Here is a 23,273-nt window from a genome sequence, read left to right on the forward strand (position 1 = left end):
ACGAAAGCTCCTGAGCTTTTCTATCTTTTTCTCTGAGTTTATGAAATTGTGTGTGTGGGTTTGTTTGTTTTGTGCTCCGCAACTTGTGTTGTTGAAAGCGCCGCTGGTTGCTGTCTTCATCAAGGCTCCAGATGTTCTCACTAAAGCAGCATCAACAGTCTGACCCCTGCATGATTATTGAAGCCATCCAGTCTGTCGTTATAACTGTATTGTATTTATATGAGTTCAGATGTTTTGTTGCATTTAGACATTGAATGTCACTGACTTTTCAGAGCAAGGGAATATGTAGAATATGTTAGATAGAAATGGTAAAACTGGGGATGAAGATCAAGTGAAATAAATACGTAAAAATGCTTCCAGAAAAAAAAAAAAAACAGCTCTATTTCTCTCCCTCACACACACACATGCACACGCACACACAGACTGTGCTGTTGGGAGACCTGACACAATATGAAATTATTGCAAATTCTGAGTCAACGTGAAATAAAATTCTTTGGCGTCTATTGTAAGCCTACAATTTATCTAAGCAGTTATTTAAAGAAAGTCTAATTACGCTTGCAGTAATCTTTAATGGTTAAAGTCCAAGTGAACTTGTACATTTCAGTCATATGCTGGAAAGCTTACTTACAGCTTTTGGCCTATTTTCTGCAAACAGTGTGGTGAGGCAGGGTGAATTGAATGGATCAAACGCATGTGTGTGTTTGTGTGTTGATATCACTGCTGTACCATAGCTGCAGCTGACAGGTGCAGAAAAAGGTGGCAGTTGTCGCATTCGTTCCTCTGTGTGTTTGGGACTCGTATGTCTTTAATCTCCACTCTGTAGAACTTCACATGTTTAAAAAAAAAATTACATTTCTTGCATGCTCCTCCTATCTTCTTAAATCCTCTGTGGTGTCCTTAAGCCTTTAAAGAGTCAGCAAAGCTCTTTTACACATTCACCTTTCTGCCTCTCTAATTCAGCATGGTATCATAAATACAGGCCTATTTTACAGGGCCACAACTGCACAAATTTCAAAAGTGCTGCACAGCAAACGGGCTTACTCTGCAAAATATGTGCATCTTAATAAGTGTATTAATTTTACATTCAGGCTATTCAGTATTTTTTCTTGTGTGCAGAGGGCCTACTAACCTTCGAATTAAGCCGAAGAGCACTTTATTTATTTTTGTGATGGATTACCACTGCATCTTACCAAGGCTTTGTTGGTAATCTATAATGGTTAATCTCTTTAACACACCTTTTCAGTATAAAAGTTGAAGCATCCTGTTTGTGAATGCATTAATGTTAACTTGGGCTCCTGCAACTATCTCTAATTTCTATTGCAAATGTTGCTAAGGGGATGCAAATGTGTTTTAAATGTCAGCTTGGATGAGGATAAGAATATTTAATTTACTGCTGCGTGCAGTCTGCTCAGGGTTCAAATCTCACAGAAATCTCAGATGAAAGGTTCAGAACAACATGGGCCTGGAGATCTCAGCAGCCTGGGGCTTTCCTGTGCAGTCAGGCTGAGGAAGGCACCAGAGACTCAGCTGCTGGAAAAGGGAGAACATCCTCCCGCCTGGAGCTGATGCAAAGGGTTGCATGCAACTCGTGAGCCTTTTTATCTACAGGGTTTCACATGTGTTAAGGCACCAGTACCGCCACAGGATACATGAACTCACTGGCCTCTGCAAACAGAAATAGATAGAAATGGGCAAACACAAACTGCTCCCAGTAAAGTAATTCCTTCTATCTGTGCATAAACAGCAATAAACATACATGCATGTCTAAGCCCTTTAACCTCTGTTATAGAAGCTTAGAATCTTGGCCAAGGTTAGCATAACCATAATTTAACATATTGGGACTGGAATACAAATGTGTTGATCTTTTTGTGGGTTGTCATCTTGACTGACTACAAAGAGATAAATCTGGATTCCTGAGTGCTTCTTTTCTACACACACGCTCCCCCGCTCTGCCTCTTATTCTGTGCTAATTGAATTAGTGCCCGGGTTAGCACTGTGTTCATTAAGATAATGCTGTGTTGTTTACACGAGGCTCAGGCTGCAATTAAGCAGACTCCATTTTGGGTGTTGAACTTGTACATGCAGAAACACACCCGCACTTATCTCGTCTCCTGACAACTCATTTGTCTCCCTGATTTCAAGATTTCTTTTCTTTTTTCTTCAAGCTTTTCTTATTATGTCTGTCTCCGCAGAGCACTTTCAAGTTCAAGTCGGAGAGCGACATCCACCTGGCTGAGCACCACAAGCAGGTGTTGTATGACGGCAAGCTGGTCAGCTCCATCTCCTTCACCTACAATGCTAAAGCGACGGACGCTCAGCTCTGCCTGGAGTCATCACCCAGGGAAAATCCCTCCATCTTTGTCCACTCACCGCACGCACTCATGCTGCAGGTCAGTTTGAGCTACATCCTGCAGAAAGGCAGCCTACATCTTCTTGGTTGGTTCAGAAAGTGTAAAAAAAGCATGAATGAAGCAAAATAAACAAGCACGTCAGTTTGGTATCAGGCCCCTGTGACACAGGCTGACTCACTGCCACTTCAGGAGCATTTGTGCAAAAGCTGTAGTGTTTATTTTGGTTTTCGAACAGTAGTTAAGTGGTTTTCTATAAAAAGTATGTATTAAATATTATGGATAGAAAAATACACACTGCACTATATGGAAAGCAATTGAAACATATTCTGGAGCAAATTGTAGTGTTGGTATGCTTCATTGTTTTGGGTTATCAGATTTCATTTTAAATAAAATGTGGATCTAGGACATATTCTTAGAGCTAAAAAATATTTTCCTTTCACAAATTAGCCTGCAGTATATTGAAAAGATGTCACACAGGGTCTGCGTAAGAGACCACAACCAGCAAAAGTAAATGGGGTCATTGTTTGCTAAGCCAGTTATTTTTTTTTTTTTGAAAAAAGATGTGATCATACAACAGGTAATTTTACCAATATGTTTCATCTGACTAGAAGTCATATGGACATTTTGGAGTGGTCAGCACTGCATCCCAACAAAACTTGATAGAGAATGTATGGAAGAAGCTAAATATTAGGATAATGGAACCCAAAAATGTTAAACACATGTAAATGTTAAATTTCCAAAGGAGATTTTATTTTGAAGCACCAGAACTGAAGCTGTAACAGTACATGCCTGTGGCAAGTTAGGCTTGTTTTGTTCGCCTTTGCATCCCTGTGGCTTACGCTTGTGAAGCTAACTGCTCTTTTGTCCTACAGGATGTGAAGGCCATTGTTACCCACTCCATCCACAGTGCCATCCACTCTATAGGAGGCATCCAGGTCCTGTTTCCACTCTTCGCTCAGCTGGATTACAAACAGCTCAATGACAGCAGTGTGGACACCACAGTCTGGTTAGTCATTAACAAAAAAAAAGGTGCAAATTGAACCTTATGTTCATATGAAATCTGATATTAGACAGATGTGCTGGAGGCAAGTGGGGAATATTAGTTTGAAAGGGCAATAGGAGAGACATTTTTTCCTCAGAGGACAATGATTTCTTTTCCAAACTATCTGTCCTCCTCTGACTTTAAGATCTTCCTGATTGCACTCCATCATGTGGTCTTTAATGCTGTTACTTATCAGGCACCATCTCAACATCATGTCAGCTGCAGATGGATTATTTATTTAATTTCATCAGGAGGATGGAGATAAGGGAGAAAATACAACTGCGTATTAAAAATAAGTTATGAAGGAGCTATGATGGGAACATGGATCATGTTTTTTCCACTTGATGTGGTAGAAAACGCATTTAAACTCTTCAATGTTTTATATGTTGCAGTGCGACTCTGCTGGCATTCCTGGTGGAGCTGTTGAAAAGCTCAGTGGCCATGCAGGAGCAAATGCTGGGAGGCAAGGGCTTTCTGGTGATTGGGTACCTGCTGGAGAAGGTCAGTGCAACGGCCTCCTTTGGTTTCAAGTCGTGTTTGTTTGTTCTGTTTAAAAGAAGAGAAGCCTTGGTTTTGACTGCGACCCCCTCTTTATTCATCAAGATTTTTGAAGCGTTCACAAATAGCTCTTCATTATTAGCCAAAGCTATTTATCCTGAATAAAAATAAACTCATGCTTATTTTGTTTTTTCCACTTGTAGATGAAAGTAATATTGTGTAATAAAAACAGAAAAATTCCTGATCTTTTGCAATGAAATAACAGTGATTCTTTTCCATAAAAATCTGCCTCTAAAACATTTTCAGGAATGATAATAGCTTATGGAAAATATTAATTCCCTTGATCTTTTGGATACTTTGACACATTACAAAAATGTGGATTCCTTCTTTTACACAACTGCAAATTTCTTTTTCTTCTTTTTTTATTTTTTACAAATAATCCAAAAATTGGAAAAAACACCCAAAGTTCAAACCTAAATGCATCTTAAAATCTTAAAATATGTAGCAAAATTTTAATATGTGATGCTTCCTGTTCAATCTAAGCTGGAGTTGTTTTGCAAAGAGGATTGGGGAATTTTTCAGTCTTAGATGTTTGAAGCTGGTAGATGGACGGCTACGACTGAAGCAAAAAGCTGTTATACAAAGTATTGATTCATAGGGAATCTAATAACTATTTTAGAGAGGTAAATCCAGTTTGAGAATGTAAAAGATTCAATGGACTGGGTTTTTGTAAGGCACTGTTCATGCAGTTTATGGGAATGGATAGTGTTGCATTTGTTGATTGTGAAAATAGACTTTGTTTGCTTACTTACATCTTTGCTTAATTAAGCTACAGCTCATACTTGCCCTTCTTCTTGCAGTCGTCTCGGATTCACATCACCAGGGCAGTCCTTGAGCAGTTCCTGTCTTTCGCAAAGTATCTGGACGGTTTACCTCATGGAGCGCCACTCCTCAAACAGCTCTGTGACCATGTCCTCTTCAACGCTGCCATCTGGATACACACACCTGCCAAGGTCTGTTTGTCTTTGTATGCATCTCTTCAAGTACTTTGCTTCCAAAATGAACCACAGATTACTAAACTGATGACAGAGAGACAAAAATTAACACAACAGCAAATTAGTATTTAATTCTCTTCTCTGTGATGTTTTGACTGAGATTGTGCTTGAAACAAACAAAGAGGAAATGCAGAACTGACATCTCAGCGCCCATTACCCTTTACAGTAATTTAATAAATGAGCTCAGAGGATGTGCAGGGAGGGGCCGACTCGCCGTCCTCTTAAAGGAGAAAACAAGCGAGCGAGGGAAACAAATAGGAAATGTGACATTTGAAAAGACCCCAAGAGGAGAGAGGGGATGTGCATCTCCTCTTTTCTTATTTTCTCTCTGAAATAGATGTGAGAAACCATGGCATTCCCTCAGGCCTCGCTGGCTCATGCCTCCGCGGTTCGCAAAACTTCTCCCTGACCCTAAGAGGTGATCTTGCAGTTGAGCTGCACTCCGGGGCAAGTCAGAGCAAAAACGGAAGAGACAAAATATGATTAGTCAATGCTGTTTGGGAGAAACAACAAACATAGAATCCAACACTGGGTTTTGTTTATTGATTCTAGTTGTCAACACAAAGCGGATCAAACTGAATTATCTTGTTGGGTTTTTCTCTCCCTTCATTCAAGTGCCAGTAAAGAAATTAAGGGAAAGAAATTAATGATAACAAGGCTGGCATCAAAAATGTAAAAAGCAAGAACAAATACACACGCACGCACAAAATGTAATTGTCAAATCTTACCTCTGTTCTACCTCCCACTGAGCTTTAATATTTTCCTCCTCTCAAGGTGTCATTGCTACCCTGATTAATGCCAAGATTAAACTTGGTAATACTTAGGGCTTAATGAAACACAGAAAGAAGTTTCTCATCATGTCTCCAAAAACCCTGATTACTGTTAAACAGTGTCCTGCTGAAGAAAACCAATTATTTTTGTTACAGCAATGCACAAAAGAAAATCAGAAATGTTGTTTTGCTGTGCAAAATATCTGCAAATTTAACAGCTGAGTGTGTGGAATGTAATATAAAGTATTGCGTTGAAGGCCTTTTTAAGACAGCTGAGTCCACTCCCCAGCCTAGATGATCTCTGATGTGATGTGGTCAGGCCGTGGCCCAGCGTTAATTTCATCCGCTTAAATAGAGCTACCTTGTTAAGGCCGGCCCTCAGCATGGTGGCTGCTGTAATGAGCTCAGAGGATTGTGAGCCATCTCAATTCAGCCAATGTGCATCGAGGATTAGCTGAAGGAATATTAGGAGAGGGCGAAAGGGAGCAGAAGGAAGAGATGAAGGAGCAAATATGTAATAAGAGAGAGGCTCCCTCTTAAATGTCAGGAATTGAAAGCAGCTCCTCGAATGGAAGCGTAATTTCAAACCCTAAAATATTAAAGCATAAAGAAAGCGGTAGATGTTTTTTGCATTCCCCTGTGTCTGTCTTTGTACAGTTAAATTGCATTTTTCTTTAACTGTAATAAACATTCTGCTCATTGATTCATCCAGCAGCTTCTGTTGGTCTCAGTGTATCGATGTGTGCTACATGAATGGACTGTTTGCTCCTGCACAGGTCCAACTGTCCCTCTACACGTACCTGTCGTCAGAGTTCATCGGCACCGCCACCATCTACACCACCATTCGCCGCGTCGGCACTGTCCTGCAGCTGATGCATACTCTGAAGTACTACTACTGGGCTATAAACCCTCTGGAGTGTAGCGGAATCACCCCCAAAGGACTCGGTATGTTCACAACTTAAACCTGACACTAAGTTAAGTGGAACAGGACGTGACCCTTCTGTACTATTGCCTTATCCTCGAGCTGTCTTCAGTTGGGCAATTTGGCTCAGTGCCCTGGGCACCATGGCCTAGGGGGCGCCACAATCTCTTCAGAGAAAAAAAAAGTGATCTGTCAGTTGCACATTGAAATATTTTTTTCTGGACAACGAACCCTTCATTTCTCATTTCAATATTTTAAACGATTCTTCACTGAACAGAAACTCTTTTAAAACATGTTTAGAGTTATCAAGTGGTGATTTATAAAATCTTTATTCTATTTGCTTCACCTTCAGATGTAAATCCATGTCCATATCTGTCAGGTTTAACACCTATTAACAACACAGGAAAGACAAGAGATTTAGATTTAGATTCTCTGTTGATGATCAAACCATGATTCATACTACTATGAATTCATAGGTCAAAATACGCAGTTATTAAGACCCTGCTAAGAACTTGATCTGGTGCAAGATTTTATATCCCTCTTTGGTGTTATTTATTTATTTAATTCATTTCCATGCTTGTCAATTTTGTAGCACGGCAGCACAGCAGTCATGCATTAACCCAAGTTAAACCAGCTTAAAACTCCTTTCTTGAGACGTCCTTTTTTCAATGTAGTTTGAATGTGTATTAAATTGAGGACCTCCTAACAATCTGTGGTATAGAATTGCACAGATGTGATGCTCTGAAAAAAAAAAAAAAAGTTAAAATGTTAGGAGGCGTTCCACTTCTCAACATGAGTATGAAGGATCACGCTTATGAATTGTAGTCACAATAATAACACTAATGGGGCCATTAGGTTTAATAATAGGGCTCTTAATGTCACATGAGTCACTGGCCCTAACTCCTGAAAACTCAACTCAGTCCAGTAAAACAGAGAAGAAGATGAGGAGTTCAAATGTGATCATTCAGTATGTAGGAGGGTCTGAGAAACTATCCTAGTGCTTTTTAAGCCTTGCGACACTCAGACAAAGATTGGTTTTATTCCACAATGTGAAGAACTCTTGATTGTTCTTGAATCAATTAACAGAATTCCATATGAACGTATGCAGGGAAAGGTGGTTGCCTCCCTGGACAACAACGACTTATAGAGGAACGGCAAAAATGATTCAGTGTTTCTGAGAATGAAGATTTTTTTTCAGGAGCAGATGGTTCATTGAGCTTTTTTTTTAGATGAAGGGAATTGTCCTCAAAAGACTAAATGTTTCTCTGATGCCTTTGTAAAAATATTTTATACTAGGTGGATTGTTAACTTATCCTTTCATGCTTTCTGTGAGAACAGGGTAGCTGTTCTTTGTACTCGTTTAAAAAAGAAACGTGAAAAAGACAGTTTTAACTTCTTCCGTTGCTACGAACCGGTGCATCAAAAAGGTCAGAGCACGCCCTCACTTTAATCAACCTCTTTCTCGCCCCGGTCCTGCGGCTGACTGTGAGTGTGCATCTGGGGTCACCATAGCAACAGACAAATTTGACGGGAAGATCCAAGGGAGCGTTTGGGATTTCTAATCAAGTGACTGTCTGGCTCCCTTTTCTGTTTGGCGATATTGCCGTTTGACTGCTGGGATTTAGCCCCATAAAGGAGCGCTGATAACAGCGCAGCAGCAATTAGCCTCAGACACATAAGTCGCTGCCATTCAAAGGCAAAAGCAGCTAGTTATGGTTTGACAGACCACATGCGCGCACACTTGACTTTACTGTAAGAGCGTGATATGCACTAATTTACATAGTAATAGGAAGATGTTTTGATCTCACCGCAGGCTTTGTGGATGAAAATGGATTCATCTGAGTGTCAGTCTGAGGGAATGAGGTTGATTCCAAGTTGAACATTAACATTTGTTGTATTACAGTTTTTTTGGAGGGGTGCGGGGGGGTTGTTTCCTCTGGCTTTACTTCTTTCATGAGATGCAAAATGAATTTGCACCTTTTCCATTTATTTTGCAAATAATTCAATTCCCTCCTACGGGTATAAACAGAACGAGTGTAATGTAATAGAAAGGGAACTTTATGCCTTTTGTTCAGGGATTTGCCTTGAATTTTGCAAATAGGTTAGAATTCAGTCAGTATGATAATTAAATTTCTTGCCATTTAGTGCTAGAAGAAAGTGACCACAGCAAATTAGCATAAATTTGTTTTTTTATGAATAGTTGTTTTGTACTATTGTTTTCTTCCTCGTATGGGTAGTTCACTTTATAATGTAGATATATGTACAACATTCTTAAATATTCTCATTAGAATTGCACAATATAATTATCATCACTCAGATATATATTTTTTTCTTTTATTATATTTAACCTTTATTTTACCAGAATAAAAAAAACATTGAGATTAAAAGCTTATTTTTCAAGGGGGTTCTGGGCAAGAAGCCTCAACAAACACAACACATAATTCAGAGGCCATGTATTAAAACTCTGCTTTGGAGGAGCTTTGCATTTTACGACCAAAAGTGGCGAGCTTTATCCTGGGCAATATGGCTTTCTGCCTGAAATGCCACTTCTTGGCTGCAGTAACATAAGCACAAAATACAGTTATTTCTTCTCAATTGTGCCTATATCAGTTTTCTTTTGTATTTTTGCATGCATAACAAATGCTGAATGTATATCTACCATGCACCACTTGCACGTACTTGTTTTACAACTAGCAACAAGTAGTTCAACAGCATTATATTACTCTAATTACTGGTATAGGCTTCTTAAATTAGAAACTCTTTTCACTCTGGATAACAATAAAAAAGGCTGCACAATTGCCACTGAACATCCTAACCAGTTTTCTATTAATCTGAGGATGAAAGGATGGGTCTTCTTCTATACCAGGACCAACTGGTTTAACATCCACGTGAAATAAAGTGTCTAAAGTCATGGTGAACTTACATGTGTTTTTTTTTAGAAAATTTTTAAAAAATGTCCCACTTTTTGCTGTTTCCACAATTGTTCTTCTTAGATCTTCCCTGAGTTCACCTCATCAAGTCAAAACAGATTCTTAAGCCTTCAGAAAAAATAAAAATAAATAAATGAATCAACATTTTTGTAAAAGTATTTTTTGAAAAATTCAATAAATTCGTACTTGTTTTACAATTTCTTATTTGGAAAAGACATTGAAGTTGTGTTCTGTACAATTATGTCAGTCCTCTTATTTTTACAAATGCTTAAAATAATTAATTAATTTATGTTTAGATATAATGATCTGGCCTTAACTGTAAATCCAAATGTTGACTTTGGTGCTTGCAAAGTCCTGAAAGTGTTAGCACAGACCATGTTTACCACTGTATTACATCAGCTTGTTTGAGAAAACTCTTAGCAGTTGGAAACTCAAGAGACTAACTTTTATGGGCTTGAAAGTGAAAAGATTTCCACTTCATGCTTGATGTCAGTCTAGCACCTCCTCAAAGAGACAAGAGTTTTCTCCAATAATGCTTTTTCTCTACTATCACTTATTCCGCTTAGAACCGCCCTTACATGACAAACTTGCAGATATTGAGGTGTTGCTGTCCAGGTCCAACAGAACTCCAGACTTTTGTTTATCAAACTGCAATGCACTTTACACTGTCAAATCTTCTAAATGATATGAGACCCAACAGAAATAGCAGCAGTTTAACTTTTAACAAATGCAAATGCAAACTGTTATCTGAAAAGATTTTTCAGTAGTTTCTACCACAGAATCATCTGTTTTAAATGCGAAGCTGCCTCAGGGCGGAAGATCTCTGCCATTCAGCATTAACTTTCAACCTCGTCCTACGTGGAGCTTTTTCTGCAGACATTCTGAATCCTTTAATGATTCTCTAAGTGCCTTCGATGATGAAATCTTGTACTGTTTGGCCAGACAGTCTCTCACAAAGCGTTAACCCAGGCTTTATTCAGAGACACTCTTTCTCTCCTTGCTCCTTTTTTTACTGTCCATTCATGGAGCTGGGCATATGGAGCTAATTAATTATGGGATATTACACTAGGTACTCCTCTCTAACACATTGAATTAACAAATTTAGATATAAAGGTAATGGTCCATCACAAGTTAACATGCTACTGTGAAGTGCAAGGGAAATAATGTATGGGTTCTAGTGCAGTTATAGTTTTCATAAGTTCAGTTGATCTTTTTAAGGTGAACCACTGGAAGCAACACAATGCTTTAGGAAAATGTATTTTCATCAGGAAAAGATAAGCTGGTAAGAGTTGTAAATGCAAAACAATCTTGGAAAAACACTCTTTAAAGGATGTAAAAATGTTTGAGGCTGGAGTGAAGGTTCAACTTCCAGCAGGATAATGTTAAATTTACACTCATATCTACAATCGTGCAGTTCAGAACTAAGCATATTCAAGTTCAGACTTAAACCCATGTTCTCAGGTGCTTTCTGTTGAACCCAGCATTACAGAAAGTAATTGGTAAAAATGTCATGCTTATTATAGTGACCTTTTTGCACTACCGGCTTGACTTGTTCTTTACGGTTATTTGGATTTTCCACTAGTTCCGGTTATGTGGCATCAACCCCTTTTTATTACTTTGCAGGGCTCAACAGGTGCTGAAAATGCAACATCAGAAGATTGTGTTCACCGATTATCGAGGGGGTGAAGTCACAGGTTGCATCACATGAGCGACTCTCTTACAACAGTCTGATAAGCCGTTTGACTCCTACAAAAAAACCCTGACTGAAAAGACTGTTCAAAATGACTTTCCTGTCCCCATTGTTGCATTGTGTTTGTTTCAGATATCTCATCATGCTACTTTTCAGATTCTGGGATTTCTTACTCAGTTGTAATAGAAAATCACCCAAACTGTATAGAGTTGAGTCAAGAAGCGCTACTAGGTGCTAGTGGTAAATGGTGTGCAAAGTTAGTAGATATTAACACAAAAGACTTAAAGCTATAATTGAACCAAAAGATGGAACTGCAAAGTATAGACTCAGTGAGCTGAAGACAAAATCCCAAATTTTGGGTTGTGATTTTTTACGACAATTATAAATAATGTTACTTTTCTTCCTTGCATTATTAAATTATGGAATTTTTGTGTCTTTCACAAACAAACCCCAAAAAAACAGAGTAAAATACATTCTACCGTGTTTACCATACATTTTGACAAATGTATGAAAAGGTTCAAGGTTGCGCATATGATGTGAATTTTTCATCCTTTCTTGCAAAATTGTGCTAATACCTTCTCAAGTTAATACTCAGAACATGTAATCTCTGTGAAGAAAATACACCTCTTTGACCCACCTGAGCGTCATGTCGGGTCAGAGAGAAAAAAAAAATCTAATTTTGTGTGACAATTATGCCACGAAACTGTTAAGTCAGATTAGTAGTTATGAAAGGAGGGAAATTAATTTCCAGGAATAAAATACAGTTATTAAACTTCCCCCAGAGAAGCAATTTAGACAAATTTAAGCCTTTTTAATGTCCTCTCTGTATGCAAGACCCTAAAACTGAGGCATATACTTGCTTTCACAGACAGCCACATAAACTATGATGGATGGTCTCTGTCACTTTTTCCAGCACCGTGGAACAGCTTGTCAGATGAAGATGATGGATAACAAAGGAGAGCTTCAGTGTCATGTTTTTAGCTTTGTGAAGAACAGTTGAACTGGCTCAGGCGACTACACACACTCATATGATTCAAGGGCACTAAAGCATGACAAAGAATCACACAGATATTCTTCTTTGGCCTTTTCTCTGCTAGTTTTTTTTTATTTTTTATTTTTATTTATTATTATTTTTTTTTCCACCAGCACAGGGTCTCTTGTGAGTTATAGATTTGCAGGAGGATATGGTACATTTTATTCAGCAACAAACTACATTACTGTTTTTAATGGTATTTCTGTTGACAAGCGCTTCAAACATCTTGCAAATGCACACAAGTTAGACATCATAAATAGTTATAGATTTCTATTAAATGAACAAAGCCTCAGAATGATAATGGGTTTTGAAGTCTTCACCGTTGATTTTCCTTGTTTGCTAATATAATTTGAACAAAATCATTTGAATATGATCTGAGGTAATGTTGCACACTGAAGGGTGTAACACCAGATTATTACTTTATTTTAGTGAAATAAAGTCGAGAAAATATGACGGGGACTTTTTTTAGTGGCTAAACGAATGAGATATAATGGGAACAAAGCTTAATTCAAAGATGGTATGGACTTTCAGATAAATGTAATGCCTTATTCCGTGTGTCAGATGCTTTTGTGTTTTTAGCTCCTGCTTCTCCTACTAGCAGCCCTTCACTGCAAACAACTGATGGAGTGCCAGAGCTACAAAGTAGACAGTGGATTACGCCGCTTGTTTGCTTTGGATCACTCAACCATCAGTCACATTTTTTTTGTGCAAATGACTTCACCGTTGCTCTAATAAGTTAGATTAGTGCAAGCATAAAATATCTCGATTGCCAAATTGCCACTGGAGTTAATGACAGTGATTTACAGTTCTGATGTAGAGAAAGTGAGTGCATGTGAATGTTTTCCCCCCAGCTCTCGAGGAAGCCTAATAAAACTAAATGTCAGCAAACAGAAGGGCTCACTCAAACTCAGCTGCAAGCATATTTAAAGTGCCGTTGTTATTGGCGGAAATAGCAATTTTTCATTTATGTTTGTGTGTTTTTTTGCTCAGATGGTCCACGGCCGTCCCAGAAGGAGATCATCTCGCTGAGAGCCTTCATGCTCCTCTTCCTCAAACAACTCATATTGAAGGTAGAGGGAGAAAATGTGATTATCTTCATGGCATAGTTTAAGCTGTGGGAAATCACTTTACTTCTTTGATGTTCTCTGTTGTTTCTCCTCCCGGGCAGTTCATGGCCTAATCTAAAATATGTGGAAAATAGCATTAAATTTGAGCAACGCCAAAGAAGCTCTGCAACATGTCAGTGTGTGCATGCGTGCGTGCCTTCATATCAATTTGTGTTCCTTCTTTTGTATTGCGTCGTCCAAGGTTAATAAAACAACTGAAGATCACTGAGAAATTGTTGTGAATCTGTTTTTCTTTCCTAGGACCGAGGTGTGAAGGAGGATGAGCTGCAGAGTATCCTCAACTATTTGTTGACAATGCACGAGGTACAGATGCTTTCTCCTTTATTAAACCAGAGTCAGACAGGGGGGGAAAGAGGGATTCAGAGCCGGAGTGGAGCTGGTGGCAAAGTATGCACAATAATCTGGGGGCTGAAGTTATAGTCCACTTAAACGAGCGGGAGAGTGAGTCAGCTTCAGTACGGTGACAGCATAAAAAATGGCGCAACAATGGACTGAACAGAATGTACTCTTCTGTAACAATTATATCTATTCTTGCTCTAAAATACCACCTGCTCCTCCGCAATCCCCCCTCCATGCCCACCCATGGAACTCTCTTTGTCCTCCTAGCCCTCTATTCATCTCTCCCCTCCGGGCTTTTTCTTTTTATTCCCCTCCTCCGCTGCCGCCTCACCTGTTCACCTTTGCTTTCTTTTTCCTACGTAGGATGAGAATATCCACGATGTCCTCCAGCTGCTGGTGGCTCTTATGTCTGAGCACCCAGCATCCATGATCCCCGCTTTTGATCAAAGAAATGGCATCAGGTGAGTGCAACCCACACATGCCTGTTCATATAAAAAGATCTGTTGCTGCACTAAACACCGACATCTTTTTTTTTTCTTACATTTGTCATTACTTTCACTAGCTGAGAGAGAGTTGGAACCTAATATTAATATACATTGTGGGAAAATGCACATTTACTCTTTTATGTCAGTTTTGGATACCAAACTTACTTCTATTTGCAGAATGTCAGAATAATGACAGATATCCTGTCTTTTTTAATTTTTATAATCTTTAAAGTTAGATGTATGAATGTTAGTTGATATCCTTGCCCACTGCAAAATTGTATAGGAGGTGCCTCCATTTAAATTAATTGTAAATTAACCCAAAAGAAGTTTTGAGAGCTGTCATCATCTTCTCTATTTTCCCAAAGGTTTTGGCTGAAATTTATTTTATACCAACCATACAGTTAGGATAAAACAACAGTATGGTTTAATATTAACCTAAAAAGCTTAAGATTTTGGAAATTGTATGAAAAAAAATTCCCCAAAAATGCTCTTTTTCTCATTATTCTGACATTTTATATTTTAGCAAATAGAAATAGCTTTACTAATCCCAGGCAACTAATCCCAGAGTTTAATACCTGTATGTTTCTTGTTATGACAGGGTGATCTGCAAACTCCTAGCCTCCAAGAGCGAAAGTATACGAGTTCAGGCACTTAAAGTTCTGGGCTACTTCCTTAAACACCTCGGTCACAAGTAAGTACTTTATTTTCTATCCGCTTTCTTTCATATCCTGTGCCTGGCGGTGAAGGATTTGGGAAATTTTAGGATAGAAATTAAGCACTCTAAATTTTGGCATCAATCTCCTATTTCTTACTTTCAATAAGCTTTGACTTGTCGATACCAATTTTAGCTAATTCCAACTTCTCTATATGAATTGAATAATAGGAATAGTACTGAAAATTGTTTTTTTTTTAAATCCTTCCTCGCATGAGTGGTCTTTAGTGAACATTAGGGCAGCAATTACAATATGCATTCAGAGGAAACAAGTTCTAACTTGTTTTAAAACAAAGGCAAAATAATTCTGAAGCATTTTTTTAACTTTATTTTCATTTTAAACTTGCTTATCATGATATGTTGAAGATTAGTGTATTTAGCCCCAAAGTCTCTTTGTTGATATTTTAAAAGATTGACCCATACATTAACTATGAGATTTCCAAATAGAGCATGTTTCAAAAATGAAAGTTGATAACTCCAAATGAGAAAACAGAGCAATTACTCTTCTTTCTGTTATGTGCTGAAAGTATTACTTTCTCACTCTTTTGCACCTCTAACATCTTTCTTGACAGTGTAATAAAAATGAGTTTCTGCATATCTGTGGTTTTTCTGACGTTTAACCACCTCGGTGATGCTGAGAATGGCTAGCATTGAGTCGTATTCTTCTAGTAACAGCATTCACAAAATGAATGTTTGTTTCAGTCGCCAAAAGAGAACAAACCTTGCATAAATCCAGAGAAACTGAGAGATTTTTAAATGTTACACTATAAAGCTACTTCAGAATGGCAGCATTTCACTCTCCAGTGAGCTTTATACAGCTATTTGTTCATGTTTGTGTGGAGATCTCATCAGTATGTCCTGGCGGAAAATTCATTGTGACAGTCTGCACTCGGAGGGAGGAGAAATCCTGATGAGGGTCTACGAATGCTGGGGGATTTAGTCATACCATGTGACATGGACACCTCTTGCTCTGCAACATGAAGAGGGACACCAGGCTGCACCTGAGCCCTACATAATCAGTCCCCCACCTACTTAAAATCTGATCCCACCACCCATTTTATTGCTATTTGCATAATTCTGCAGCATTTCATTTCATGCCACCCCTAAGCCCAATTCAGTGTTACATCAGCATGACTAAAAAAAGCAACACTATTGCGGTTTTACAAGATATCGAGGATGCTTTGTTGAATAAAAAATAATGAATACAAGATGGTACTTACTATCCTAGGTGTGGGTTAAATGGAAATTGACACTCTAAAGCAGTGTTACAGTTAAAGTTTTACAATCCTTCTCAAAACAGGCAGACAGGAAAAAAAAAATCTTAAATGGTATCTTTGACTGTCCAATTGTGAATTGGACAGTCATTAAAATATTTTTATGCAACAATAATTTTTACAAATTGTTGTTGGAGCATCTAAATCCCATCATGCATATCATAATGTGTTCAAGGAATTTGAGAAAGCTGGATAAGCTGGAGATGTAGTTAATTTGTTAAGCAAATAAACAAACTCTGAATCATCATCTCAATTAGCACCTTAGTGAAAGGAACCTCGTAGGTGTGAAAATACAATTTTTATTCATGTCGAACAATACTATTCTACTTACCTGTTGCTTCAGCTAAAACATTTTAAAAATAAAAAGTTTCAAATAAAGTGGCAGTAAGTACAATTTAAGATGCCTTGTTTTATTAATGTAATTGTTACATTTTGTTATTAATTTTTAAGTAATTCATCAGAATTTACAAAGGGTGAAAATTAATTTCATCCCAGTTTAAAGGGTTGAAAATGATTTTTCCCTTGTGGCTGCTTGCTTTAAGAAGCTTAATGAATGCTTTTTCTGCCATTCTTCTTGCATTTTCCTTAATATAAAATCTTAAATGCCAGACTTTGATATGATATCCCAATCTCTTTGCTTTGGCAGATTGTCAAAATGTTAAAACCGTTCATTTTATATATTTTTATACTAGCAACCAAATGCTTTTTGTTAGCAAATGCTAAAAATGATATGGTAAAATTTTACAACCTACTAATATTTTGTTTTCTCAGTGAAAATTACTGTTGCTTATAATTATAATGATCCTAAATAATATGCAATATTTTTTTTCTGTTGGTGTGCAGGAGGAAGGTGGAGATCATGCACACACACAGCCTGTTCACACTGCTGGGAGAAAGGCTGATGATGCACACCAACACGGTCTCCATCACCACCTACAACACACTGTATGAGGTAGGTAATTGTGACAGCATCTCCCTTTTCTACATTTCCATACAGATTTACATAATCTCTTATGATTTTGCCAGAATAGCAGTGGTTTGTATGTTGTTTAAATGGCATCCGCTAAACTTCTGTCAATGCAGATTCTGACAGAGCAGGTGTGCACCCAGGTGGTTCACAAACCCCACCCTGAGCCAGACTCTACTGTCAAGATCCAGAACCCCAGTAAGTAATGAAGCACTCCTCTGTGGCTTCCATCTGCCATTCTTTTCTTTTTGGTAATGCAAACAAACAAAGTCTGGATTCAAATCAGCTCTGCTGCCATCTCCCACTTACTGATGTCACTCACACATCATTCCATAGTTTCTTGTTTTCCCTGCTCCCTTATTATGGACTCTTTCTTGTTTCTGCCAGTGATTCTGAAGGTAGTGGCTACTCTGTTGAAGAACTCCTCACCCAGTTCTGAGCTGATGGAAGTTCGGAGACTCTTCCTCTCCGACATGATTAAACTCTTCAGCAACAGCCGTGAAAACCGACGGTAAAACCATAACAAATCAAGTTTCTTCAGTTTATTCCACCACATAACTGATCATCTTATTTTACAAGTGATTTTTTTGCCATAAATTATATGCAACTAGGCAGCTCATATAACCTTTTTTCTGTTTGTATCAGCTGCCTGTTGCAGTGCTCGGTGTGGCAGGACTGGATGTTCTCCCTCGGATATATCAACCCCAAGAACCCAGAGGAACAAAAGATAACGGAAATGGTGTACAACATCTTCAGGATCCTTCTCTACCATGCTATCAAATACGAATGGGGAGGGTGGAGGGTCTGGGTTGATACTCTTTCCATTGCGCATTCTAAGGTGAGAGTGGAAACTGCAAAACTTGAATCCTCAGTGTCCTTTTATTGACACAATTTAGTTCTGTGCAGAACTGAATATGAATGAGTTTACTGATATAGCTCCTTTTTAAAATAAATGCAATCTCAACCCCGTTACAGACAAAGTGATTCATATCCTATTTTATAGAAACCAATATGGTCACATTCTTGATGAAAAAAGGATAGTTAATGGCATTAATGGAATATTATATTATCAACTCTGTCAATGATTGTGTCCAGAAAGGAGAGGCAGACAACAACGTAAGTACACAGAACAAGGAGTACTTTCTAGAGGAAATAAAAAACATTAAGACTTAACCAAGCGGCAACAACAAAACCTGCATCACTTTCTATAAAAATTATAAGTAAAACGTAGTAAAGGCAACAATATCTTTGTCAGGTGTTCGTTTAGCAATATGACACAGTCAAACACAGAAGCACTGGAAGGGGTTTACTTTCTGTGCAAGAAAAATAAAAACATGATGTCAATGGCAGCAATCTTGGCAAACAATACATACATGTAGAGCAGTAGAAAAACGATTAATTCAGCAGTCTTAAGACTATACTGTCATAACTGAAAAGGTAGTTCAGGAAAACTTAAGCCACCCTGTAAATGTACACCAAACAGAAACTAGTTTTGGCAGCCTCTCACAAAAATAATTTCTTTGCTTGAATCTTTGAAAAATAACAAAGCTACCCAGTTTGACAGAACAACACCAACCAGGTAATTCCCTAAAAGCCTTTAGCTGAAAACATGGATAATAACACTAGGTGATCTTTTGCAGGAGAAAGCATGAGGTCTTTGCTGGACTTGGCTTTACTCCTTTTTAGAGTGTATGACAATTAGATACTTATATGCTATTATTCGCAAGGACTGGACTGATGGAAGAAAGTTTTTGCAAAGACCTAGAGAAAGACCTAAAAATTATTATTTGCTATAATAGGTACTTGGATGTTTACAGATACATTCTAAAAAAAGAAACATACCAAATATATATATGTTTTTAAACCCATGGATTCTGTCACAGATTTTTGTTTTTTTTTACCTTCCTCTGTTCTCAAAGTAAAATTGAGCTGATTTTATGGATTCTGGCCTTAATGCTTCTCGAGACTGGAGTCCCAGTTTTGTTCATGCTGTCTGGTTGTGATGATCTATAGCCCCCCTTGGGAGTAGCTTTTGAGTATGGATGTGGAGGGAAGCTGCTCTCAGTACACATCTTCTGATCGCCTTTCCAATTATATCCCACCATCTGTCACAGGTGACCTATGAAGCCCATAAGGAGTACTTAGCTAAGATGTATGAAGAGTACCAGCGTCAGGAGGAGGAAAACATGAAGAAAGGAAAGAAAGGGTCTGTCTCCACAATCTCCGGTCTCTCGGCCACACCAGCTCCTGTCGTTAACGGGAATCTAGAGATAGATGACAACTCTCAGACGCAGACCCCGGAAAGTGAAGTAGAGTACGGCGAAGGGGCAGGCGGGGACTCACGCAACCTTCTTGCTGAGGGTTCAGTGAAGCGGCCGAACGGTGAAGCTTTGACGCCAGGGGAGCAGAGTGCTGGTCCAGGAGTGAGAGTGGAGGTTCATGACCTCCTGGTGGACATTAAAGCAGAAAAAGTAGAAGCCACTGAGGTGAAGCTGGATGACCTGGACCTATCTCCAGAGGCCCTGAGTGGAAGTGTGGGAGGCAGTGGGGGTGGGGTAGGAATAGAAAATGGACCTCTTGTAGAAGTGGATTCTCTCTTGGACAGTTCTTACTGCTCTGTTGTTCCGAACCTGAACGGGAATCTGGCGCCCAAAGAAGACACGGCAGGCTCAAGGGTTGGAATCGGGACCAGCCTGGGACTTTCGAGAGTCAGCATGGAGGATGACGGGAACATGGGTCCTCTCATCACGTTAGCTGATGAGAAAGACAGTGTTCCAAGCAACAATGGATTTCTCTTTAGCAAGGTAGGATCTCATTATTGCTCTCCCTGATTAATTCAAATAGTTTTTGTGTAGCTTCATCCTCTTCTTCTGGCTACCAATTTGGATTTTATCTTCACCAGGTTGATGAGAAGCTGCTTCCAGCTCTGGCATCCACAGATCCCCTTGTTCTTCCTAGTACGGACCAGCCTGCTCCATCAGGAAGCGTCCCCGCTCACTCCACCACCAGCGCCAGTGATGACCTCAGCTTGCTGGCCCACATGACCAGCTGTGACTCTGATTTAACACAAACCCAAAGCCACACCCCTGGGGAACTCCCTGAGGACGGACCATTCAAGATCCAGAGTCCTCTGGCTGACATCAGCTCTATTGCTGAAGCCGAGAGCCAGAACCAACTCCAGGGAGCGACTAGACCAGAATTCCCAGAGGGGGAGGGAGCACCCGGGCCAGAGGGAGAGACTGCGGGGTTGAAGACAGGGGGAGACACAGCCAGTACCACTTCTGATACAGAGCGGTCAGATGATGGGAAAGACAAAGACATAAAAAAGATTCAAACTACAGCTACCACCCAGGTGAGTGTGAACTCTCAAGGTGCATAATTACCTGGCTGCTTTGCTCTCAGAATCCCTAATGATTCTGTGAAACTACAGTACAAACATTGCTGGTCTGAAGTTTACATCCACTCATTGTATGTCATCATAATTATGAGCTCTTAATGATTCACTTAAGCCCTTCAAGTATAATCATGAAGGAAAATGATTATATGATTATGTTTCAATAAATAAAATAAAAAAAAGTAGAATGGGTGCACAGGTTTCAGTTAATTGTGGATTTTCTCTAATCTACACATTGTCAGAATTTTATATAGAAGGCAGCAGAGCTACACATTTTTTCTCATCTGAGAGTAATAGTCTGGGTCAAATGTAATTGATTAGTTAATGAAATTTTAAATTGTCCAAACACTGTTTGCTATGTTTGGACATTTGAAAAGGATTTGAGAAAGTTTTTGCAAACCAGCTTTCCTATTCAGTTCAGGTCAAGAATGATTGACCTGAACTGAGAAAATTAAACTCATGTTATGAAATAACAGCAGACAGTCCTTTGATTCTTTAAGTGAACTGTAATCGTAACTGTTTTTATGTGCTAACCTAAAGGATAAACGCAGTGTTAACCTTTTAGTCGCCCACTGCCTTGCAGGCCCTGCACGGCCGCACCGCAGCCCAGCTGGAGCGGGACCTGCGTGTCGACCTGGGCTTCCGGGGAATGCCCATGACGGAAGAGCAGCGGCGTCAGTTCAGCCCCGGCCCACGCACCACCATGTTCCGGATCCCAGAATTCAAATGGTCCCCGATGCACCAGAGGCTGCTCACCGACCTGCTGTTTGCACTGGAGACGGACGTGCACGTGTGGAGGAGGTGAGTGGGGCCACGTGAGCTGTGTGTGTCTGCTGCATAAAATTAGGTCAGCTGCACATTTTCCCCGGTTGTATCACCAAGTTAACTTTGCTGCCCTTATTTTCCTTTTTATTTCAGCCACTCCACTAAGTCAGTGATGGATTTTGTGAACAGCAATGAAAACATCATCTTCGTCCACAACACCATTCACCTCATTTCTCAGATGGTGGACAACATCATCATTGCCTGTGGAGGCATCCTCCCTCTCCTGTCGGCCGCCACCTCCCCCTCCGTAAGTGGCTTTTCTCTGCCCCCATGTGGTAGAACTGAGAATTGTAGCTCTTTAATGTGCATGGAATTTGTGAAAAAAATAAAAACGTGTCTTTTCCCTCGGTTTTATGGCTGTTTGTTTATAAGCAATAAAACACAACAAGAGCAAGAATTATGTAAGTTTAAGTGTATTGGTAAAACACCCTGTTTGGTTTAACAATATGTGCATTTATGAAAAAATTAAACTCTTCAAAAACATGGATTCGTCTCATTAGTAATTTATGCATTTAACATTTGATCTAATACGCTGTTTTGATCTTTATTTCAACTTTGCTCTAATCTTTTAAATTAATAATTTGATTTATAATTTAAATAACTTTTTCTTTCTGTCATCTATATGTTTTAATATTTCGTTTCCTCTCTGTGTTGCGTGTATTTTGTGTATTTTCTTGTCTTTCTTTGTCTCTGTTTTTGTCTGTTTTGCATGCGCAGAGTTCTAAGAGTAGTGCCAACACTGTAAGTTACAGTTTCTTCCTCTTTTTCTACTCTGTTAACTTTTATGTTTTAATTTTATTATTATTGTGAGCAACCCATGCGTGTCAGACATCCGTGGTGTTTTATTCTGCTGTGCTTCTGTGCTGCTAATCAAATCTCCAATTTAGATTATTTGTTGCGGTCAGACTATACGTTTTTCTTTCAAAACACTTTTTTGATCATGAAATGGAAAAAGGGGAAACACAATAGGAGGAATGAATAAATTATGAGTATTTTTTTTCCCGAACAAATTAGAAAAATTCTTCTGGTCAGACATTTATAAACACATCATTGGAATGAATGTCATATTAATTTTGGACTTTTAATTGTGTATTTGAAAAGCTATTCTTCTGGAGTTGGATTATAATACATCATTTCAGCATGTAGATTTTTTTTGTATGAATTGTTTGAATGCATTGTGGATTTTTCCTATGAAGCTTTATTTAAATAAAGCTTCAAAAGCATACAGGTCCTCTGCCTGAACAAAAATAAATCAAGTAGATGGTTGAAACATCTTAGTGTTTAAGTGAAAATGAACCCAAACACACATCAACATACCTCAGTAAACTTGCTTTTTATTGTGAAGATCTGAAAGAATGTAGGAATTGTCGAGGTGTATGCATGAATTTAACCCAGCGTGCATAAATTATTTAGAAAATTTAGAAACAAAACCACTTTTTAACCAAAGTTTTATTTTCAGAATCAGCTGGAATTTTGATAGAATGGTTAAAATAAGATATTTAAAGTTTAAGCCTAATATGACCATAATGCTTATGATGTGTATGTAAACTTCTGACCTGGACTAGAGTGTCTTTTCTATAAGAGAGCGAACAAGAGTGTTTTAGACCGTCCTCAAGACTTGCTTTTGCTAAGAATGTCCCGTTTGTATCAACACCAAAGAAGGCAGGAGGAGCAGGACCCCAGAGGGGTTCGAAGGGAGAGGAGGTGACCCCCATTCCTGGGGGAGGAGGCGCAGGGGGAGAGGTGCGTACCGAGCCTGAGACTCTCATCATCACCAGAAGAACTAAGAGCACCAACCAAAGCACTTCTGTCCTCACTCTGTGTCACTGTTATTCCTCAACTGTCTGTACTCTGATGAG

The 23,273-nt window shown here is 38.9% G+C and overlaps 1 protein-coding gene across 1 annotated transcript in view; it reads left to right on the forward strand.

The window, feature by feature from the left end:
* The window catches only part of nbeaa (neurobeachin a), a 97,725-nt gene that overhangs the window by 47,581 nt on the left and 26,871 nt on the right, over nucleotides 1-23,273 (forward strand). Inside the window, 19 exon segments of the mRNA XM_055051594.1 lie at nucleotides 2,193-2,390; nucleotides 3,224-3,357; nucleotides 3,786-3,894; nucleotides 4,752-4,904; nucleotides 6,493-6,661; nucleotides 13,282-13,361; nucleotides 13,659-13,721; nucleotides 14,121-14,218; nucleotides 14,841-14,933; nucleotides 17,072-17,180; nucleotides 17,312-17,393; nucleotides 17,583-17,706; nucleotides 17,841-18,033; nucleotides 19,310-19,999; nucleotides 20,098-20,547; nucleotides 21,173-21,390; nucleotides 21,508-21,661; nucleotides 22,132-22,155; nucleotides 23,074-23,157. Coding sequence (XP_054907569.1) covers nucleotides 2,193-2,390; nucleotides 3,224-3,357; nucleotides 3,786-3,894; nucleotides 4,752-4,904; nucleotides 6,493-6,661; nucleotides 13,282-13,361; nucleotides 13,659-13,721; nucleotides 14,121-14,218; nucleotides 14,841-14,933; nucleotides 17,072-17,180; nucleotides 17,312-17,393; nucleotides 17,583-17,706; nucleotides 17,841-18,033; nucleotides 19,310-19,999; nucleotides 20,098-20,547; nucleotides 21,173-21,390; nucleotides 21,508-21,661; nucleotides 22,132-22,155; nucleotides 23,074-23,157 — 3,225 coding nt within the window.

Source organism: Poeciliopsis prolifica, unplaced genomic scaffold (assembly GCF_027474105.1).
Source record: "Poeciliopsis prolifica strain line A6 unplaced genomic scaffold, Auburn_PproV2 SCAFFOLD033, whole genome shotgun sequence".
Lineage (NCBI taxonomy): Eukaryota > Metazoa > Chordata > Actinopteri > Cyprinodontiformes > Poeciliidae > Poeciliopsis > Poeciliopsis prolifica.